We start from the raw sequence: 17622 nt of genomic DNA, 5'->3' as shown, positions 1-17622 counted from the left end.
GATTGAGAAGTCTAAGAGAGGTGGAATATCACAAGTATGTTCAAAAAGATATGCTAAAGCAAATAATAAATATCTTCCAAATTATGAGAGTGAAAAAGATAGTAATTATTTGATGTACTTTGATGCTAATAATTTGTATGGATGGGCAATGTCTCAATCTCTGCCTTATGGTAAATTAGAGTGGGTGGAAGAAAAGGATTATGAAAAGGCTTTGATGAATATTGTTATTTCTTCTCAAGAGAAATTGAATGACAAAGAAGAAGGTTATTATTTTGAAGTTGATTTGAAGTACCCGAGTGATCTTCATAATAAGCATAAAGACCTTCCTTTTGCATGTGAGAAAGAAACCCCAAAGAAAGAATGGTTCAGTGATTATCATAAAAGTTTTAATATTAAAGGCAAATCAACAGAAAAGTTATTAACAACATTCTATGATAAAGAGGGATATGTTTTGCATCAAAGGAACTTGAGACAATATTTATCTGCTGGGTTGAGAGTAGCTAAAATTCATAGAGTTTTAAAATTTAAACAAAGTCCTTGGATGAAAAAGTATATTAAATTCAATACAGATATGAGAACAAATACAAAAGTAAAATTTGAAGGGGAATTCTATAAATTGATGAATAATGCTGTCTTTGGAAAGACAATGGAAAATGTTAGAAACAGGCAAAACATTAGATTTGCAACATCTTGGAAAGAAGCTTCTAGATTGATAAATAAACCAAGTTTTGAGAGAGAAGAGGTTTTTTCAGAGAACTTTTCTGCTATTCATATGAAAAAGGAAAGTATTGTCATGGATAAACCTATTTATATTGGAACAGCAGTTCTTGATTTATCAAAGATATTGATGTATGATTATTTGTATAATGATTTAAAGAAAGAGTATGGTGAAAATGCTTCATTGTTGTATATGGACACTGATAGTTTTATTCTAGATATAAAAACTGACGATGTTTATAAAGATATGAAGAAAAACATTGGAGTATATGATACAAGTAATTTTAGTAAGAAGAGTGAGTTATTTTCAAAAAAGAATGAAAAGGTTATTGGCAAGTTTAAGGATGAGTTGGGTGGAAAAGTAATGAGTGAGTTTATTGGATTGAGAGCAAAGGCATATGCTTATAAGTATGGTGATCAGATTGATAAAAGGTTAAAGGGAATAAAGAAATATGTAATAAAGAAATCAATAACTTTTAGAAATTATTATAATTGTTTGATGAATAAGAAAGAAGAATATAGGAAAATGAATACAATAAGAAGTTATCAACATAAGATATATAGTGAAGAAGTAAATAAAAAGGCATTAGGAGCCTTTGATGATAAGAGATTTATTTTAGATAATGGAATAGATTGTGTTCCATATGGATATTGTATGATAGAGTGTATAAAATAGATTGTGTTCCATATGGGTATTGTATGATAGAGTGAATAGAATAGATTGTGTTCCATATGGATGCAAGTTTTAATGATGGGAAGATGGGTTAGGGTTTTTAAGGGCTACCGCCGCGTTTTTCACAATATATAAATGGTCCAAACAAGTATTAGTCAAACTAAAGAGTGGAGAAAATCTCAGTCTTGGTATACAAATGGAAAACATAATGAATGTGAAAAATATCAAATAAGTCTTATTGAAAAAATATCTAAAACAAAGGTAAATAAAACAAATATGCGAATCAATTTAAAAACCAATAAGTTAGAGGATGTAAAGAAAATAATAAATATGTTTGAATGGACTGAAAAATTTGATGGTTATCAATTGAACAATGGAAAAATAATTTACTACAATATCAAAATGATATGCAACTCAGGAGGTGGTCAGATGAGATCATTAAGAGAAGTTTATCATTTCGTAATGGCACAAAAGGGGTATCTTAAAAAATATAAAGATTCAAATGTTTTGTTTGTCAATATTTTAGATGGGGATTATTGTGCAAAGAAAATTAAACTATTGAAGGAATTTGAGAATGAACAAATGTTTATAGGTTCAATGAGTGAGCTAAACAATATGCATTGGTTATTTGATAAAGAGTGCCCCGAGGCTTAGACGTTTCAGATATTTCTTTAGAATCACCTTTAACAAATCTTTATCTTGTTGTATGGGTTATTTGATAAAGAGTGTCCCGGGGCTTAGACGTTTCAGATATTTCTTTAGAATCACCTTTAACAAATCTTTATCTTGTTGTATGGGTTATTTTATAAAGAGTGTCCCGGGGCTTAGGCGTTTCAGATATTTCTTTAGAATCACCTTTAACAAATCTTTATCTTGTTGTATGGGCTATTTGAATAGAGAGCCCCTAGGTTAAAAGGGGAAATAAAAAAATGACCGTTTTTACAGCCATTTTTCCCTGCTGTGCAGGGGTTTGGCTTTTTCTTGAGGCAATGTTTTATGGCCGGATGCCCTTCCTGACGCCAACCCTGGTCGCCTCTTACGACACACAGGGATATGGTACACCTATTCTAACCGGGGCATACACCGGGACCAGTACACTGGCACTCATTTCGCCGACCTCGGAAGGATGGCAGGCTGAGTCAACCCCCTGGTGTTAATTCAGCAGCCAACAGGGCTTGAACTCAGGACCCTGGGATCCCAAGCCGCCACCCTAACCACTAAGCCAACACCAGGCTCCAGGTTAAAAGGGGAGACAAATAAATATACCTTGGGCTAAAAAGGGGATTTATTTTTTTAGGGGAAAAAAAAGAAAAATTTCATGGCTGAAAATCCCCCATTCATTTACATGGGGGAAAGTGAGCCAGAACCAGTATTCTTACCCTACTCACGTGCTTCTCCCATAACCACGCGATCTGTTTACACCCCCTGCGTTTACCGATCCAAATTCACCATTCACCTCACGATTATTTTCTACAACCTTTCCATTACCAAATCTGATGAAAACTCCCTCAAACAATAATAATAATAATATTAATAATAATAATAATAATAATAATAAAAACGATCTCTTATAATGCTTCATCTTCCTCTTTCAGGTGTGTGGTTCTCCTTACTGAATCATAATACACGACTCTTCTTCTATTTAAACAGACTGCTCTCCTCAATTCGACCTTTCCCTCATACCTTGCCGAAAAAAATCCAACTGTTACAGCATTTCTTCTCTCCATTCTCTTAATTCGCCTTTATCGCATCCCTCAAGAAATGAGTTTCATCGCATCCCGGACCTAAAATTTTTAACATCCCAGTTTGCTACGAATGTTCATTTTCCATCAACCATTCTTTTTTTCTAATTCAGTGCTAACCTCACCCCTCTCACCCCTCCCTCTCAAAGCATCCATCACACACTTCTACCTCCAAGTCTCCCTCTCATCTTTCTCAAAAACTCCCCCTCACCTTCCTCCCTCAACTCTCCGCACTCACCCTTCTCCCACCATTCACCTCCCTCACTCACCCTTCTCAAAGTTGCCCCCACCTTCACATCCACAAAGCTGCCTCCATCCCCTGCCCTCTCACCTCCATCTCAGCACTCCACCTCCTCAAATCCTCAACTGCCTTCTTGCCCCTCTCTTGTCCCCCCCTCTCCCCCAGCACCAGAGAGCCTTTTCTCCTCCTCATCTGGCCCCCTTTCCTTGCTATTCTGCAATCCCCCACACTCATTCAACAACTCTCCTTACCTCCCCACCCCCTCCTCCCTTGTCCTACCCTCCCCCTCCCCTCCCATCCCCTGCACCCAAAGCCTCCTCCAGGTCAGGTCAGGGTCAGGTATGGGAGCATGTGCCAGAACAGCGCGTCGCTGCCTCCACTTTCCGCCGGTACTCCAGGGGCCTCCGTCTGGCCATCCCCCAGGCAGATGCCAGGCCCATCCCAATCTCCTTGAGATGCTGGCCAACCTGCTGCAACCACGAGACTCCCTCGCTGAGAGAATCTGTTGAGCAGGATCAGCGTCAGGAAAACGAGCCACATGTCCATACAGCCGCAATTGACGCTCACGGACCATGCAGGTAACAAATCTCATCCGAGTCTCTCTCAGCAACCGCTCGTTGGACACAAAATCTGACCAATGATAGCCAAGGATTCTCTGAAAGACCTGGGACCAAAAGAATTAAGTCTCCGTCTCAGATCCTTCATCAGAGTCCAAGTCTCGCATCCATAGAGCAAGACTGGAAGCACCAAGGACCTGAAGACTCGAACTTTCGTCCTCCGCATAGGTACCAGCAGCGCCACACCCCATGATCCAGTGAATCCATGACTCCCCAGGCCCGACCCAGGCGTCTATTGACCTCTGACTCACAGCCAGCAGGGACATGAATATCACTCCCAAGGTAAGTGAATCTCTCCACGACCTCAACATCCTCACCACAAACAGACACAGACAGGACAGCAGCATCCAAGATGTCATTGAAAGCCTGGATCTTAGTTTTGACCCAAGAAACCCGCAATCCCAGAAATCCGTAAACTCCTCCCCTCCCTCTTTTTTAACAGTGTGGACCTCAAATAACTGGGGCCTTCGCTCAAACCTTACAAATATTTCCATACAAGTTGAAAAGTGACAAACCAGACTTAATCTGCCGAACAGCAACCTTCCTCCCTCAAGTTGTCTCTGACTCCCAAGTATCTCTCCCTGGTTACTCCCTCCTCCAGTATGACAGACCTGAGCCTCGTCCTTTTCGAGGAGTTGCTCTCTTCATCAAAGACTCCATTCCTCACTCTCCGTGCACTGCCCTTACTCTCCCACACCCTCAGGAATACGTCTGGATATGGCTTCTCCTCCACTCCCACATGTTTATATGTGTACTGTACCGTCCACCAAACAGTGATGACTCCATCTACACCTCACCATCCAAAAACATGGACCAACTTCTATCCTCTTATCCAAACTTCTTCTTCCTCATATCTGGTGACTTCAATTGTCATCATGCCAGTTGGCTAGGTGTGGGTACCTCTCTCACCTGTCATGGCACTTCAGCAAAAGCTTTCTGCGGCTCATTGGGACTGACCCAATCGGTCAATTCCCAACGCAGATCTCAGCCAATGGTAATCCATCTCTTCTGGATCTGATTTTAACAAATTTCCCTGCAATATCTGCTGTTTTTCCTCCGCTTCAATCGGTTCTTCTGACCACGTCCTTGTCAAAGTGGACATCTCTCTGGCTGTTATCAGAGAACCACCTCAGCGCAGTCGAATCTGGAATTTCACTCAAGCCGGTTGGCAGGGTCTCCAAGCAGCCATCAAACATATAGACTGGTCTCCTATCGCTACTTTCTCCAACATCAAATCATCCTGGGAATTCTTTCAAAGAAACTTGCTCTCCCTCATGCACAGATTTATCCCCTCTCGTCTTCAGTTGTCCTTCCTTTCTTCCCGCCAATGGTTCACTGAAGCTTGTGGCGAGGCAGTTGTCCTGAAACAACTTGCCTTTGCCTCATGGAAAGCAAACCCAACTAAGAGTAATCTCAGTTCCTTCTATAAAGCTCAGAACAAGTGTGTATCTCCCCTCAAGAGAGCCAGAAAACAACATCTTTCTCATCTCAAGTCTGAACTCTCAAACCTCTCTCTCTCCTCCAAATCCTGGTGGCATCTAATCAAATCTGTTTCTGGTGTATGTTCCCCCTCCCTTACCTCAAATAGCCGCACTGCTGATACCGCAAGTGAAAAGGCTGCATGCCTAAACTCGGTGCTTGCATCGAAATATTGTGTCCAAAACCCATCGCTTTCTTAACCCACCTTACCCAGTCACACCCAACTGGCCCTGGACTCTGTGTCCTTTTTTCCAGACAAGGAGGAGAGCTTGCTGTCAAACCTCGACTCAGATTCTGCAACTGGTCCAGACGGCATCAGCCCAGGTGTCGCAAAACCTGCTCCTCTGTGCTTGCTCACCCTCTCTCTGTTCTATGCACCCTCTCATTTGCTCAAGGTCATCTGCCATCTGCTTGGAAATCAGCAAACATTACTGCCCTGCAAAAAAGGTGCAAAAGCAGATCACTGCAACTACAGACCAATCAGCCTTCTCCCAATCATCAGCAAGGTTATGGAATCCATCTTCGCTTCAAACATGAAATCCTTCCTCTTCTCCAATGGCTTGATTTCTGATCATCAATTTGGCTTCAGACCAGGTCACTCTACCGTGGATATGCTGCTTCTGCTCTCCCAACAATGGATGGAGGTCCTCAATGCCAGACAGGAAATTAGAGCCATATCCCAAGACGTATCGCATGCTTTTGACACAGTCTGCCACCCTGCCCTGCTCACAAAACTCTCTTCCCATGGTATCCAAGGCCATCTCCACTCATGGCTGAAAGACTTCCTCTCCTGTTGCAGTGAATGTGTGGCCCTAAATGGAGTTCTCTCATCCCCTCTTCCTGTCCAGGCTTGAGTTCCTCAAGGTAGCGTTCTGGGCCCTGTTCTTTTTCTGGTTTTCATCAATGATCTCTCCGACTCTCTGGAAAATCCTTTTTATCTCTTTGCTGATGACTCCACACTCTGCCGTACCATTGGTCATCCCTCAAACCGGCAAGCATCAGCTTCTTCGCTCACTGCGGATCTGGGTAAAATGACAAACTGGTCAAACATGTGGAACATGTCTTTCAATCCGGACAAATCTCACACTCTCACTATCTCTCTGAAAGGACTGTTTGGCAACCCCCCCCCCATCCACTTTCTCAACAATCGTCTGGAAGAAGTCCTTTCTTTCAAGCTTCTGGGTCTCACTGTGTGCCATGATCTTTCCTGGGAAAGCCACATTTCTAGCCTGGCCTCCAAAGCCAGTCGCCGACTGTGAATCCTCCGTCGTGCAATATCCTTCCTCGGCCCACTTGACCTCTTGACCACATACAAAGCTTTTCTCCACAGCCTGATGAAGTACTACTTTCCCCTCTGGGCTGTTGCTCCTGCCTCCCATCTTTCTCGGCTTCATGCTGTGGAAAACAAGGCATTTGGGATCATTGGTATCTCCCACGATGAGGCTGAGTCTTTGGGCCTTTCACTCTCTCACCGCAGGCAGGTCGGTGGTCTTTCTGTCTTCAACCGTCTCTTCACCGGTGTCCCCCCCTCCCCCCGCTGTGTCTGCGATTTGTCCCCATCATATTTCCACAGGGCGCTCAAGGTCCGCTAACTGCCTTCTGGTAAAACTCCCAAAATCACGAATCACTGTTCACCTTCACTCTTTCATTCCTCTCTTTTCCCGCCTTTGGAATAAACTCCCTCACTCTGTTCAATTCCATTCTTCCCTCCAGGCCTTCCCAACAGCAATTCATTACCACCTCTTATCATCATCCACCCAAATCCTCCATCTTTTCTACCCCGTTAATAATGGAGGGGGGGTGGGAGTTGTAAATCACTGAAAACATGTAGAAATGCAAAAAACAAAATTCAAATTTTTTCAAATAAAAACGAAATTTTTTTGAAAAAAAGTTGCAAAATTTTGTTTTTTTCTTTCTCTAACAAATTTATTCTTTTTTTGGTTGGAAATCACTTAAATCATGTAGAAATGCAAAAACAAAAATTCAAATATTTTTTCAAAATGGCCACCGCAGCGGCCATATTGGACTTTGGACCAAGTCCAAAATCTAATGGCATGATCCTTGGACCATACCTAATCCCCCCACCAAGTTTCGTTGAAATCCGTCCAAGAGTTTTTCCGTAATACTGTTCACAAACAAACGAACAAACAAGCAGTCATAGACTGGTAATTACGAAATCGTCGACTTGACCTCTGACCTTGTCTAATAAAAGCTGTCTCTGGAGAGGGTAGCGAGGCAAACCAGAAGTTTCTACGATGATTCTGTACCAAACCATCAAAAATCGAATGTTTTGGATGTTTGACCTCACTGTGACCTTGACCTTTGACCAAAATCTAATCAGTGCTAGCCACCACCCTCCTGAATCACGTGGTGTAATTTGACATTGGTAACTTCTTCCGTTCTCGAGTTATCATTTTTTGGATGTTTGACCTCACTGTGACCTTGACCTTTGACCGATTTTGACCAAAATCTAATCAGCACTAGCCATCACCATCCTGAATCACGTGGTGTAATTTGACATTGGTTGCTTCTTCCGTTCTCGAGTTATCTGTACCAAACCATCAAAAATCGAATATTTGACCTCACTGTGACCTTGACCTTTGACATATTTCGACCAAAATCTAATCAGCACTTGCCATCACCCTCCTGAATCAGGTGGTGTAATTTGACATTGGTAGCTTCTTCCGTTCTCGAGTTATCGTGCCTACAAACAAACAAACAAACAAACAGAAATGGAAGTCATCAATATACTTACGAAATCTTTAGATTTCGTAAGTAACAAACAGAAACGGAAGGCATCAATATACTTACGAAATCTTTAGATTTTGTAAGTGACAAGCAGTCAGAGACTGGTACTTACGAAATTGCCAACTTGACCTCTGACCTTGTGTAATAAAAGCTGTCTCTCGAGAAGGTAGCGACGCAAACCAGAAGTTTCTATGATGATTCTGTACCAAACCTCTCATAAAACATCCGATTTTTACCAGAATTTCGACAACCGAGTGTTAAGCATACTTAACCGTTACCAAAATTGAAGACAGGATTGAAATTGACTTTAAAACGAGCGCGTAATGCCGTGTGTTACAATCCCCCTCATTAGCATAATCTTCAGTTAAGCCTCAGGTATGACACCCGACATAAATCTCATAAAACATCCGATTTTTTCCGAATTTCGACAACCGAAAATTAAGCATACTTAGCCATTACCAAAAGTGAAAACAGGATTGAAATTGACTTTAAAACAAGTGCGTAATGCCGTGTGTTACAATCCCCCTCATTAGCATAATCTTAAGTTAAGCCTCAGACACGACACCCGACATAAATCTCATAAATGTCAGATTTTTACCAGAATTTCGACAACCGAGTATTAAGCATACTTAGCCATTACCAAAAGTGAAAACATGATTGAAATTGACTTTAAAACAAGCGCGTAATGCTGTGTTACAATCCCCCTCATTAGCATAATCTTCAGTTAAGCCTCAGACACGACACCCGACATAAATCTCATAAAACATCAGAATTTTACCATAATTTCCAGAACCGAGTGTTAAGCATACTTAACCGTTACCAAAAGTGAAAACAGAATTGCGATCCGAGTTAAAACAAACTCGTAACATCGACCGAAGCAAAAATCTCCATTTCTCCACGCAATTATTTAATATTATTTTATCAAAGTCACAAAACCGTAATATTCGGCCATCCAACAACAATCTTTACATAATCCGACGACTTAGCGTGTCAGGCATGCGACGATAACCTTTATTGGGATAAAAAATGACTTTTAAACAGCATCTTTATAGAAAACACCGTCAGCGCGCACACGCAAAACCTTTACGTGACTCAATGCCGCGTCTGCTCGAGCGCGCTGCACCACGTGACGAGCCGTGACGCGGCGACTGAAATATTTTTTATACAATCTTAAAACGTCTCCAAAACATCCGATTTTTACCAGAATTTCGACAACCGAGTGTTAAGCATCCTAAGCGATCGCAAAAACCGAAGACAAAATTAAAATCGAAGTTAAAACGAACTCGTAACGTCGACCGAAGCAAAAATACTCCATTTCTCCACATGAATTTACGGAATTATGTTTGACCTCACTGTGACCTTGACCTTTGACCGATTTTGACCAAAATCTAATCAGCGCTAGCCATCGCCCCCTGAATCACATGGTGTAATTTGACATTGGTAGCTTCTTCCGTTCACGAGTTATCGTGCCTACAAACAAACACACACACAAACAAACAAACACACACACACACATACAAACAAACACACAAACAGAGGACGGAAGTCATCAATATACTGACAAAATCAAGTAACAAACAGGCAGTTATAGACTGGTACTTACGAAAACGTCAACTTGGCCTCTGACCTTGTCTAATAAAAGCTGTCTCTCGAGAAGGTAGCGACGCAAACCAGAAGTTTCTACGATGATTCTGTGCCAAACCATCAAAAATGGAATGTTTGACCTCACTGTGACCTTGACCTTTGACCGATTTTGAACAAAATCTAATCAGCGCTCGCCATCACCCTCCTGAATCACGTGGTGTAATTTGACATTGGTAGCTTCTTCCCTTCTTGAGTTATAACTTTTTTTGGGATGTTTGACCTCACTGTGACCTTGATCTTTGACCGATTTTGACCAAAATCTAATCTGCCGTACCCATCACCCTCCTGAATCACGTGGTGTAATTTGACATTGGTAGCTTCTTCCGTTCTCGAGTTATCGTGCCTACAAACAAACACACAAACACACAAACAGACGACGGAAGTCATCAATATACTTACGAAATCTAAAAAACAGACGGGGTGAAAACAGTAACCTCCGTCCATCTTCGATGGCGGATGTTAATGATGGATACTACTCAGGAAAACGAACCAGAAACAAAACACAGCCCAAATGAATGCAAAGAAAAAAAATAGGAAAATTACAAAAAGAAATATAAGCAGATGTACTTTGACAAATGGGAGAATGATAGAAGAGCAGGAAGATTCAAAAAAGAGCTTAACAGGACAGGGATCGAAAAGGAAGGCTATTTGGAATGGCTAAGAAGAGGTCAAATTAGTTGGAATGGAGAACGAGTCATCATTAATGCCCAAGATGAAGGACATTAAACGAATGCTTTTAAGAAAATGGTGGGATTGAGTAAATTTAACAAATGCAGGATTTGTGGGGAAGAAACAGAAAGTACCACGACCAGCCACCGCCTTTCGGGATGTAAAAAAAACTCATGTCGGAACAGCTGTACACAGAAAGACACGACAGTGTCTGCAGAGTAATCCACTGGCACATCTGTAAACATTTCAACATCCCGGTCCCAGAACAATCATGGAAACACAAACTAAATCCGATTCTCGAAAATGAACATAAAACGTTCAGGTGTGACAAGACAAACCCATCAAGTGTGAACATTGCAAACAAAGCATTGCATCCGGACATAGAACTCAAATATAAAAAGTAAAAATATAAAAATACAGTAAAAAGGGAAAGTCAGCATTGTTGATCAAGGTTTCGGTTCCCAATGACTTTGGATTAAATGGCACAGAAATCAGGAAAATCTCCAAATATCAGGATCTGAAAAATGAGGTCAAGAGGATGTGGAAATTGAATAAAGCTGCAATTGTACCAGTGATAGTTAGAGCTACAGGAATGATGAAGAAAACCCTTGTATTTAAAAATCATTCCGGGGAATATCACTCCAAACGACCGACAAGTGGAGTTTGTTAGAGGTTCAGTGAAGATTCTGAAAACAGCCCCTGAAATGAGGCTGGAAGAACGGAGTTTCACAGTTTGGTTCATGAATCATGATCCTTGACTCAAAAAATAGGATGTGTAGATTTTGAGTTCTGGGAGAACTTCCTCCCACCTCCTGAAACCCACAAATGGAGATAACAACCAACGAGAGCATGCATGCATTCATACATACTGTACACACATTCAAATGCAATATGTGCCTCGCAACTATTGTTACCACCAGTGGAATTGGGTTAAGTTTATACACTGAACCTGTATGATTAGCTTGTACATTTTGCTTGTCATTTCAGGTTAATCGGTTTCGGTTCTGTCTGTAGACAGTGCTCTAGTGCCCAATGGATTGCCGCAAATGCTCGGGAGATCGATATCACACACCATGATTGACACCACACAAAACAAAGCTTTGATCTGGGAGTTTGAAATGTGTAAAGGACTGAAAACATGCAGAGGGGTGCCACAGAATAAGATATAAGAGTTTAGGCTGTCATCAGTGAAAAAGGTTTTTTATAAAAAACCTCTGCCTCACTTCATCGTTGGTGGCAGAAAGGGCCAACACCACCCGTGTGCTCCAGGGCCTCCACAACCATAAATCCGGCACTATAACCAAAATGTATAAAATATGAATAAATATATATGAATATATGCTATATCTATATCGATATATATATATATATATATATATATATATATATATATATATATATATATATATATATATATATATATATATATATACATACAGTACATACATACACAGTACACACACACACACACACACACACACACACACACACACACACACACACACACACACACACACACACACACACAAAAGCCGGATGCATATTTTTGTCTCATGTATGTACACGGGGTTAATTTAAAATGAAATAGGCAAAGCCGAGAAGCAAACGAAATACAGTGGGTTCGAGTTTCTTCTTCATGTTGTTCCCGACATTAGCTCGAGCATACCATAAAGCAAACCGATTTTTATCTCCGGTTTGTTATCAAAGTTGTCTCTTGGTTTCTAGTCTACAAAATATATCAGTAAATGAAAATTGCTTTTCCTTTTATTTTGCCAAATGGACCCAAACACTGTGCATTATAGACACTCTTCTTCTTCATTTTGGTTCCGGTATCGGCTTGAGCGTGCGTTAAATGCAAACATCTTTTTATATTTTTAATCTCCAGAACATTCATTGGGACTGGTAGGGGACATGTATAGCAAAGCAATTCTTTATCTTTTTGTACACTGCTCTATCCCAATTCTATATCCAGTACCATTTGTATGCCTGGTGTTGGCTTAATGGTTAGGGTGGTGGGCTTGGGATCTTAGGATCCTGAGTTCAAATCCTACTCGGCTGTTGAATTGATACCAGGTGGGGTTAACTCGGCCTGTCATCCTTCCGAGGTCGGCAAAATGAGTGCCAGCTTGCTGGTATACTGTGTCGGAGTGGTGACCCGTCCAGGAGTGTGTGCCCACTAGCCAAGGAGACTGTTTAAGCAGCACCAACGCTCTGCACAGAGTATGGTCCCAATCTCCTCTCCTCCATTGTATACATTCACCTCAGAAGTGCACCCTCCCTCCCAATTCCAATTCCAACGAAGGCGCCATGGCAATGGCACGTGCTGGAGGATTTGTTATTTATTTATTTGGAATGAGGTCAATGGACTTTAAATGCATCTCTATTTGTTTATATTATTGGCAAAATGTAAGATATTTCAAGTGTATTGGTCAGTTGATTTTGTTATTCTGTCTGTCTGTCTGTCTGTCTGTTTATCACCGACAGGTCACAATTTTAAACCAATCTTCACGAACCTTCACCACGTGGTCGAGTTTGGCATAAGCAAGAAGCCTATTGTTTTTGAGGTCAAAAGGTCAACAAACTTGTCAAATTTCTAAAATCCTCAATTTTCATCCGATTGACTTGAAATTTGAACAGGATTTATATTTCAGGTCACTGAATTCATCCAGCCAATTATTTTTGAGGTCAACATCGACCAAAAGGTCAACAACTTAGGTGAGATTTCTAAACTCTATTTTCATCTGATTGACTTGAAATTTGAAGAGGATATATAGTGAATTTCAAGTGAATGAATTAAACCAGCCAATTTTATTTGAGGCCAACATTACCAAAAGGTCAACAATTAGTTGAGAATTAAGTGAGGTGTTTTAAATAATGTGGCATCAAGGTGTTTTTAATAACATTGCGGTAAGGTGTTTTTAATGACGTGGCGGTGTTTGTTCCACTTTAGCGACATGTGGTGAGGTGAGCAAGGGTACCCAGCAATTCCGGGAAACATCGGGTCCCTCTTGCCAACCCTTCCCCTTCCCCTACCCCCTCCCACCCCACACCACACCCCTTACCCTCTCACCCTTCCCCTCCCACCCTTCCCTCCCTCTGGACTCCCACCCCACCCTTTTCCCTCCCTCCTCAGACCCCTGCCTCCTCCCACTCCCCTCCCTCCAGACACCCACCCTATGTAGTAAGTATGTCTATTCATTACACACTGTTTGAATGTGAGTTGGACCGTGAGTATGTCAATTAATTACAGACGATTGGAACATATCCTTTAGGCATTAGACCTTTCGAGCCCTTAGACATTTTAGACACCTTTAAACCATTTTAGACCTTTTAGACCCTTTGGACCTTTTAAGACCCTTTATACACCCTTGGCCCTTTAGACCCATTGAACCTATTGAGATACTTTCAACCTTTAAGAACCTCTCAGACTTTTTAGAACCCCTTACACTCCTGAAGACCTTCACACCCTTTAGACACTTAGACCCCTTGACCCTTAGACCTTAAGACCCAGTTTGTACCCTTTTGGCCCCTTTCAACACTTTATACCCTATAGACCCCTTAGACCATCTAGACCTGTAACTACTGTTGAGACATAACCTTAAGAATGACCCTAGACCTTTTAGGCCATTTTAGACCTTTTAGGCCATTTTAGACCTTTTAGGCCCTTTAGAACCCTGATACCCCTAAAATCCTTTAGACCCCATCGACCCCATTGGACCTGTAACTATTATTGGAACATACCATTTAGACCCCTTTGAAATTTTCGACAATTTAGACTCTTTTAAACCCTTTGGACCTTTGAACACTCTCATATGAACCTCAACAGTGTACAGAGTTGACCCCTGACCCTATTGACCCCTGAGATCCTTTGCTCCTTTAGATTGCTTAGACCCATTTAGACACTTTAGACCCCTGAAGACCATTTAGCCCCCTTAAGACCGTTTAAGGCCCTTTAGACCTCTGCAACTCATAAAGACATTTACATCCTTTAGACCACTTAGACCCCTTGACCCTTAGACCCTTTCAGACAATAACTACTATTAGGAAATACCCTTTACATCTTTATTCCCCCAAAATACTTCTTTAGACCATCACGGACTCCCATCGACCCTTTGGACCACTTAGACCCTTTAGACCTCTTATGGTCTACAGGTCTAAAGGGTCGTAGACACCTTAGAACCTTTCGACCTGTCGACCCGTTTTAGACCCCTTCAGACACACACCACACAAACATCGATAGAGGCCTCTTGCAATACACAGACTATACTTTTTTAAGCAAGTAATATACAATCTCCAGCCAGCCGTAGGGTGGGTACTCTGCTAGTTTGAACAGAAATTACATATTGTGTCACTGAATTGGTTCACCAATCAAAACCAAGAAGCATTTTGTTTTTGAGGTCTAAAGGTCAAAGGATCAAAGGTCATGGTCGCATAAAATCATCAATTTTCATCCGATTGACTTAAATTTTGAACAGAGTTTGCATATTGGGTCACTGAAGTCGATTGCTTAAGGTCATAAGGTCAAAGCTCAAGGTCACATAAAATCTTCAATTTTCATCTTATCAACTTGAAATTTGAACAGGATTTGCATATTTGGTCACAGACATGCCTGGTTCACCAAAAATCAGGACAATCAATTTCGCCTTTTTGATATACCAACGGTTTCTATGACAACAATTTCACCCCATTTTAATCAAATGTGCCTTTTGTGAATTTATTATTACCATACCTCAGTAATTTTTCAACGTGTCAAATTGAAATGCACACTGATGATTTTTATGCATATGTGTATAAAATTAGAACAAACATAGTCAAAGGTCCAGGTTAAAGCCATCCAAAACATGTAAAACCCAATGAGGCCACAATTAGAAAATGTGTCAACCAAATTTGTTTTGCATAACATTCAATCATGTGGAACACTTGATAAATCAAATTTCCCAAATTACAAAATTGCTGTTTCCATGGCAACTACAGTTTATTTGGATTTTGCAAGTATCATGCTATGCATGACATTGTTCTTGGTTGCTTGTTTGTCTGATTTTTAGCAGGATGTCTCAAAAACTTATCGATAGATTTGGACGGAATTTGGTGGAGAGGTTGGGTGTGTGACAAGGATGAATTGATTAGATTTTGGTGAAGATCCGGATTCTATAATTTTAAAGTGATGCTTCATCATTGAGAGATGGAGCCAAAAACTATATACATAGCATGATATTTTGACGGATTAGGATGAAACTTGGCGGATGGGTTGAGTAGATGACAAGAACAAGCTCATTATATTTTGGTTCAGGTCCGGATGCAGGTCCGGCCCATCAGTGTTATCCAAAACGTAAACTGTTTAGCCTGGCAGAGGTATGCGGTCTGTGAGTGCCGTTCTAGTTTTACTTGGTGTTTTCATCAAGTTTACTTTGAGTACAAAGTGGATGTCGACGGGCTTTGCACTTTGGGTCTGCTTTCATCTCCTTCTCTGCACGATTATCAAATATTTGATCAATCCCGATTGCTGTTTGTTGCCTTCGCTTTGATCTTGCCACTGCCCCCGAAATGACCTCACTCAGAGTCTTTCTCTGACTTGTACAATAGAATACTATCCATTGTCATTTCCAATATGCAGGTGGATTACACTGAATATTTGCACACAATATTTTCTTTCAAATCAGTTGTCAGAAGAAAAAAAACATCACACAAATACAGATCTTGACACCTGATTAAAGGCAATCTGTCAGCATGTTGAGACAACTCAGCGTTTCAAATCAGTGAAAATGGGACATTTCACGAATGGCAATTAAGCAATAGAAGACAAAGAAACAAAACAATAATGTCTCCATTTTGCAGGTCCCAAGTTTCCCTGTTTGTGAGAGTATGATCAACAAATCTTTTTTAAGTGCTAGATATAAAACCAAACTCCAAAACTGCAGGTACTCTTTACCGACGGAGAAATTGTACCATTCTTTCATCTTCCATCTCTACTCTTCACAACTCAATTACTTATACAAGTTAAGATTGCGTGGAGTTGATGTGCCTCGGTCCTTTATCAAGCATTTGTTTCTAATTATCATGAAGGTGAGTCATTATAAGCAAAAGGCACTTTTTGCAATGAGATGAATGTTGACTGTTAAAAAGAAATGACTCATCTTTGTTTGTTAAAATCTTTCCACGAAGATTACATTAAACAAGATATTGCAATAATCTGAGCAATCAATCATTATTCTTTCAGCACAGTATACAACAGGTTAATTGCAGCACATCATTAGACTTTTAAAAACGTAACAATCATTTTATGCCTGAATGAGTAATTGAATATGCATTAGTAAAATTAATTTTAAACAATTAATGAACACAATCGATATAGCCTGGGGGAAGTACTCACAGCCAATCATCATCATGGCAATGGTGAATATCTTCTCGCCATCTGTGTTTGGAGCAATGTTTCCAAAACCGACGCTAGTCAGGCTCGTCATGGTGAAGTACAAGGCAGAGATGTAGATGGAGCCCTTCCCGGGTCCATCCTCCCAGCGACCGTCCCCACTGGCATTGTAGTGATACGGCTTGCCAAGGCTGTTGCCCAGCTGATGCAGCCAGGCATGTGGCCGGCTGTCCCCCGCCTCACCCAACGCTTCACAATCACCGATGGAGTACCATATGCAGGCTAGCCAGTGTGCAGCCAGGCCAAAGACACAAACCAACAAGACCAGAACGGTGGCACCATATTCCAGGTAGTGATCGAGCTTCCGAGCAACACGGCCCAGTCGAAGAAGTCGAACCACCTTAAGAGCGCTAAAGAGGCCTGTAATTCCCTGGCCACACAAAACACACGCACACACACACACACAAACACACACACACACACACACACACAATAAATAAATAAGACAAGTCACACTGCAGACATAGTTTCAATATTTGCTCAGGAAACAACCTGGGGTACTTTATCAGGACCACAGTGTCATTAATGTTCAGTAAATAAATGATGACTCAAAGGCATGTCTTGTCTGTTTTTCTAAATATCCCCAAAAAAGCATGATGACTGATTGATACCAATATTTGGTACACAGTATGATTTAACGGCAACACATACAGGAAATAAAATAA

The 17622-nt window shown here is 41.0% G+C and overlaps 1 protein-coding gene across 3 annotated transcripts in view; it reads right to left on the bottom strand.

The window, feature by feature from the left end:
* KCNH1 (potassium voltage-gated channel subfamily H member 1) overlaps nt 1-17622 on the bottom strand; it is a 559936-nt gene that overhangs the window by 342472 nt on the left and 199842 nt on the right. For all 3 annotated transcript variants that reach the window (XM_085893962.1, XM_085893960.1, XM_085893961.1), the window contains one exon: nt 16901-17327. In XM_085893962.1, the coding sequence (XP_085750088.1) occupies nt 16901-17327 (427 nt within the window). The remainder of the gene's footprint in view (nt 1-16900; nt 17328-17622) is intronic.

The sequence above is a fragment of the Eptatretus burgeri genome, chromosome 9 (genome assembly GCF_056783735.1).
Source record: "Eptatretus burgeri isolate ZD-2024b chromosome 9, Ebu_testis_v1, whole genome shotgun sequence".
Taxonomy (NCBI): Eukaryota; Metazoa; Chordata; class Myxini; order Myxiniformes; family Myxinidae; genus Eptatretus; species Eptatretus burgeri.
Note: the sequence above shows the minus strand (reverse complement) of the source record. Positions and strands in the feature narration are given on the sequence as shown.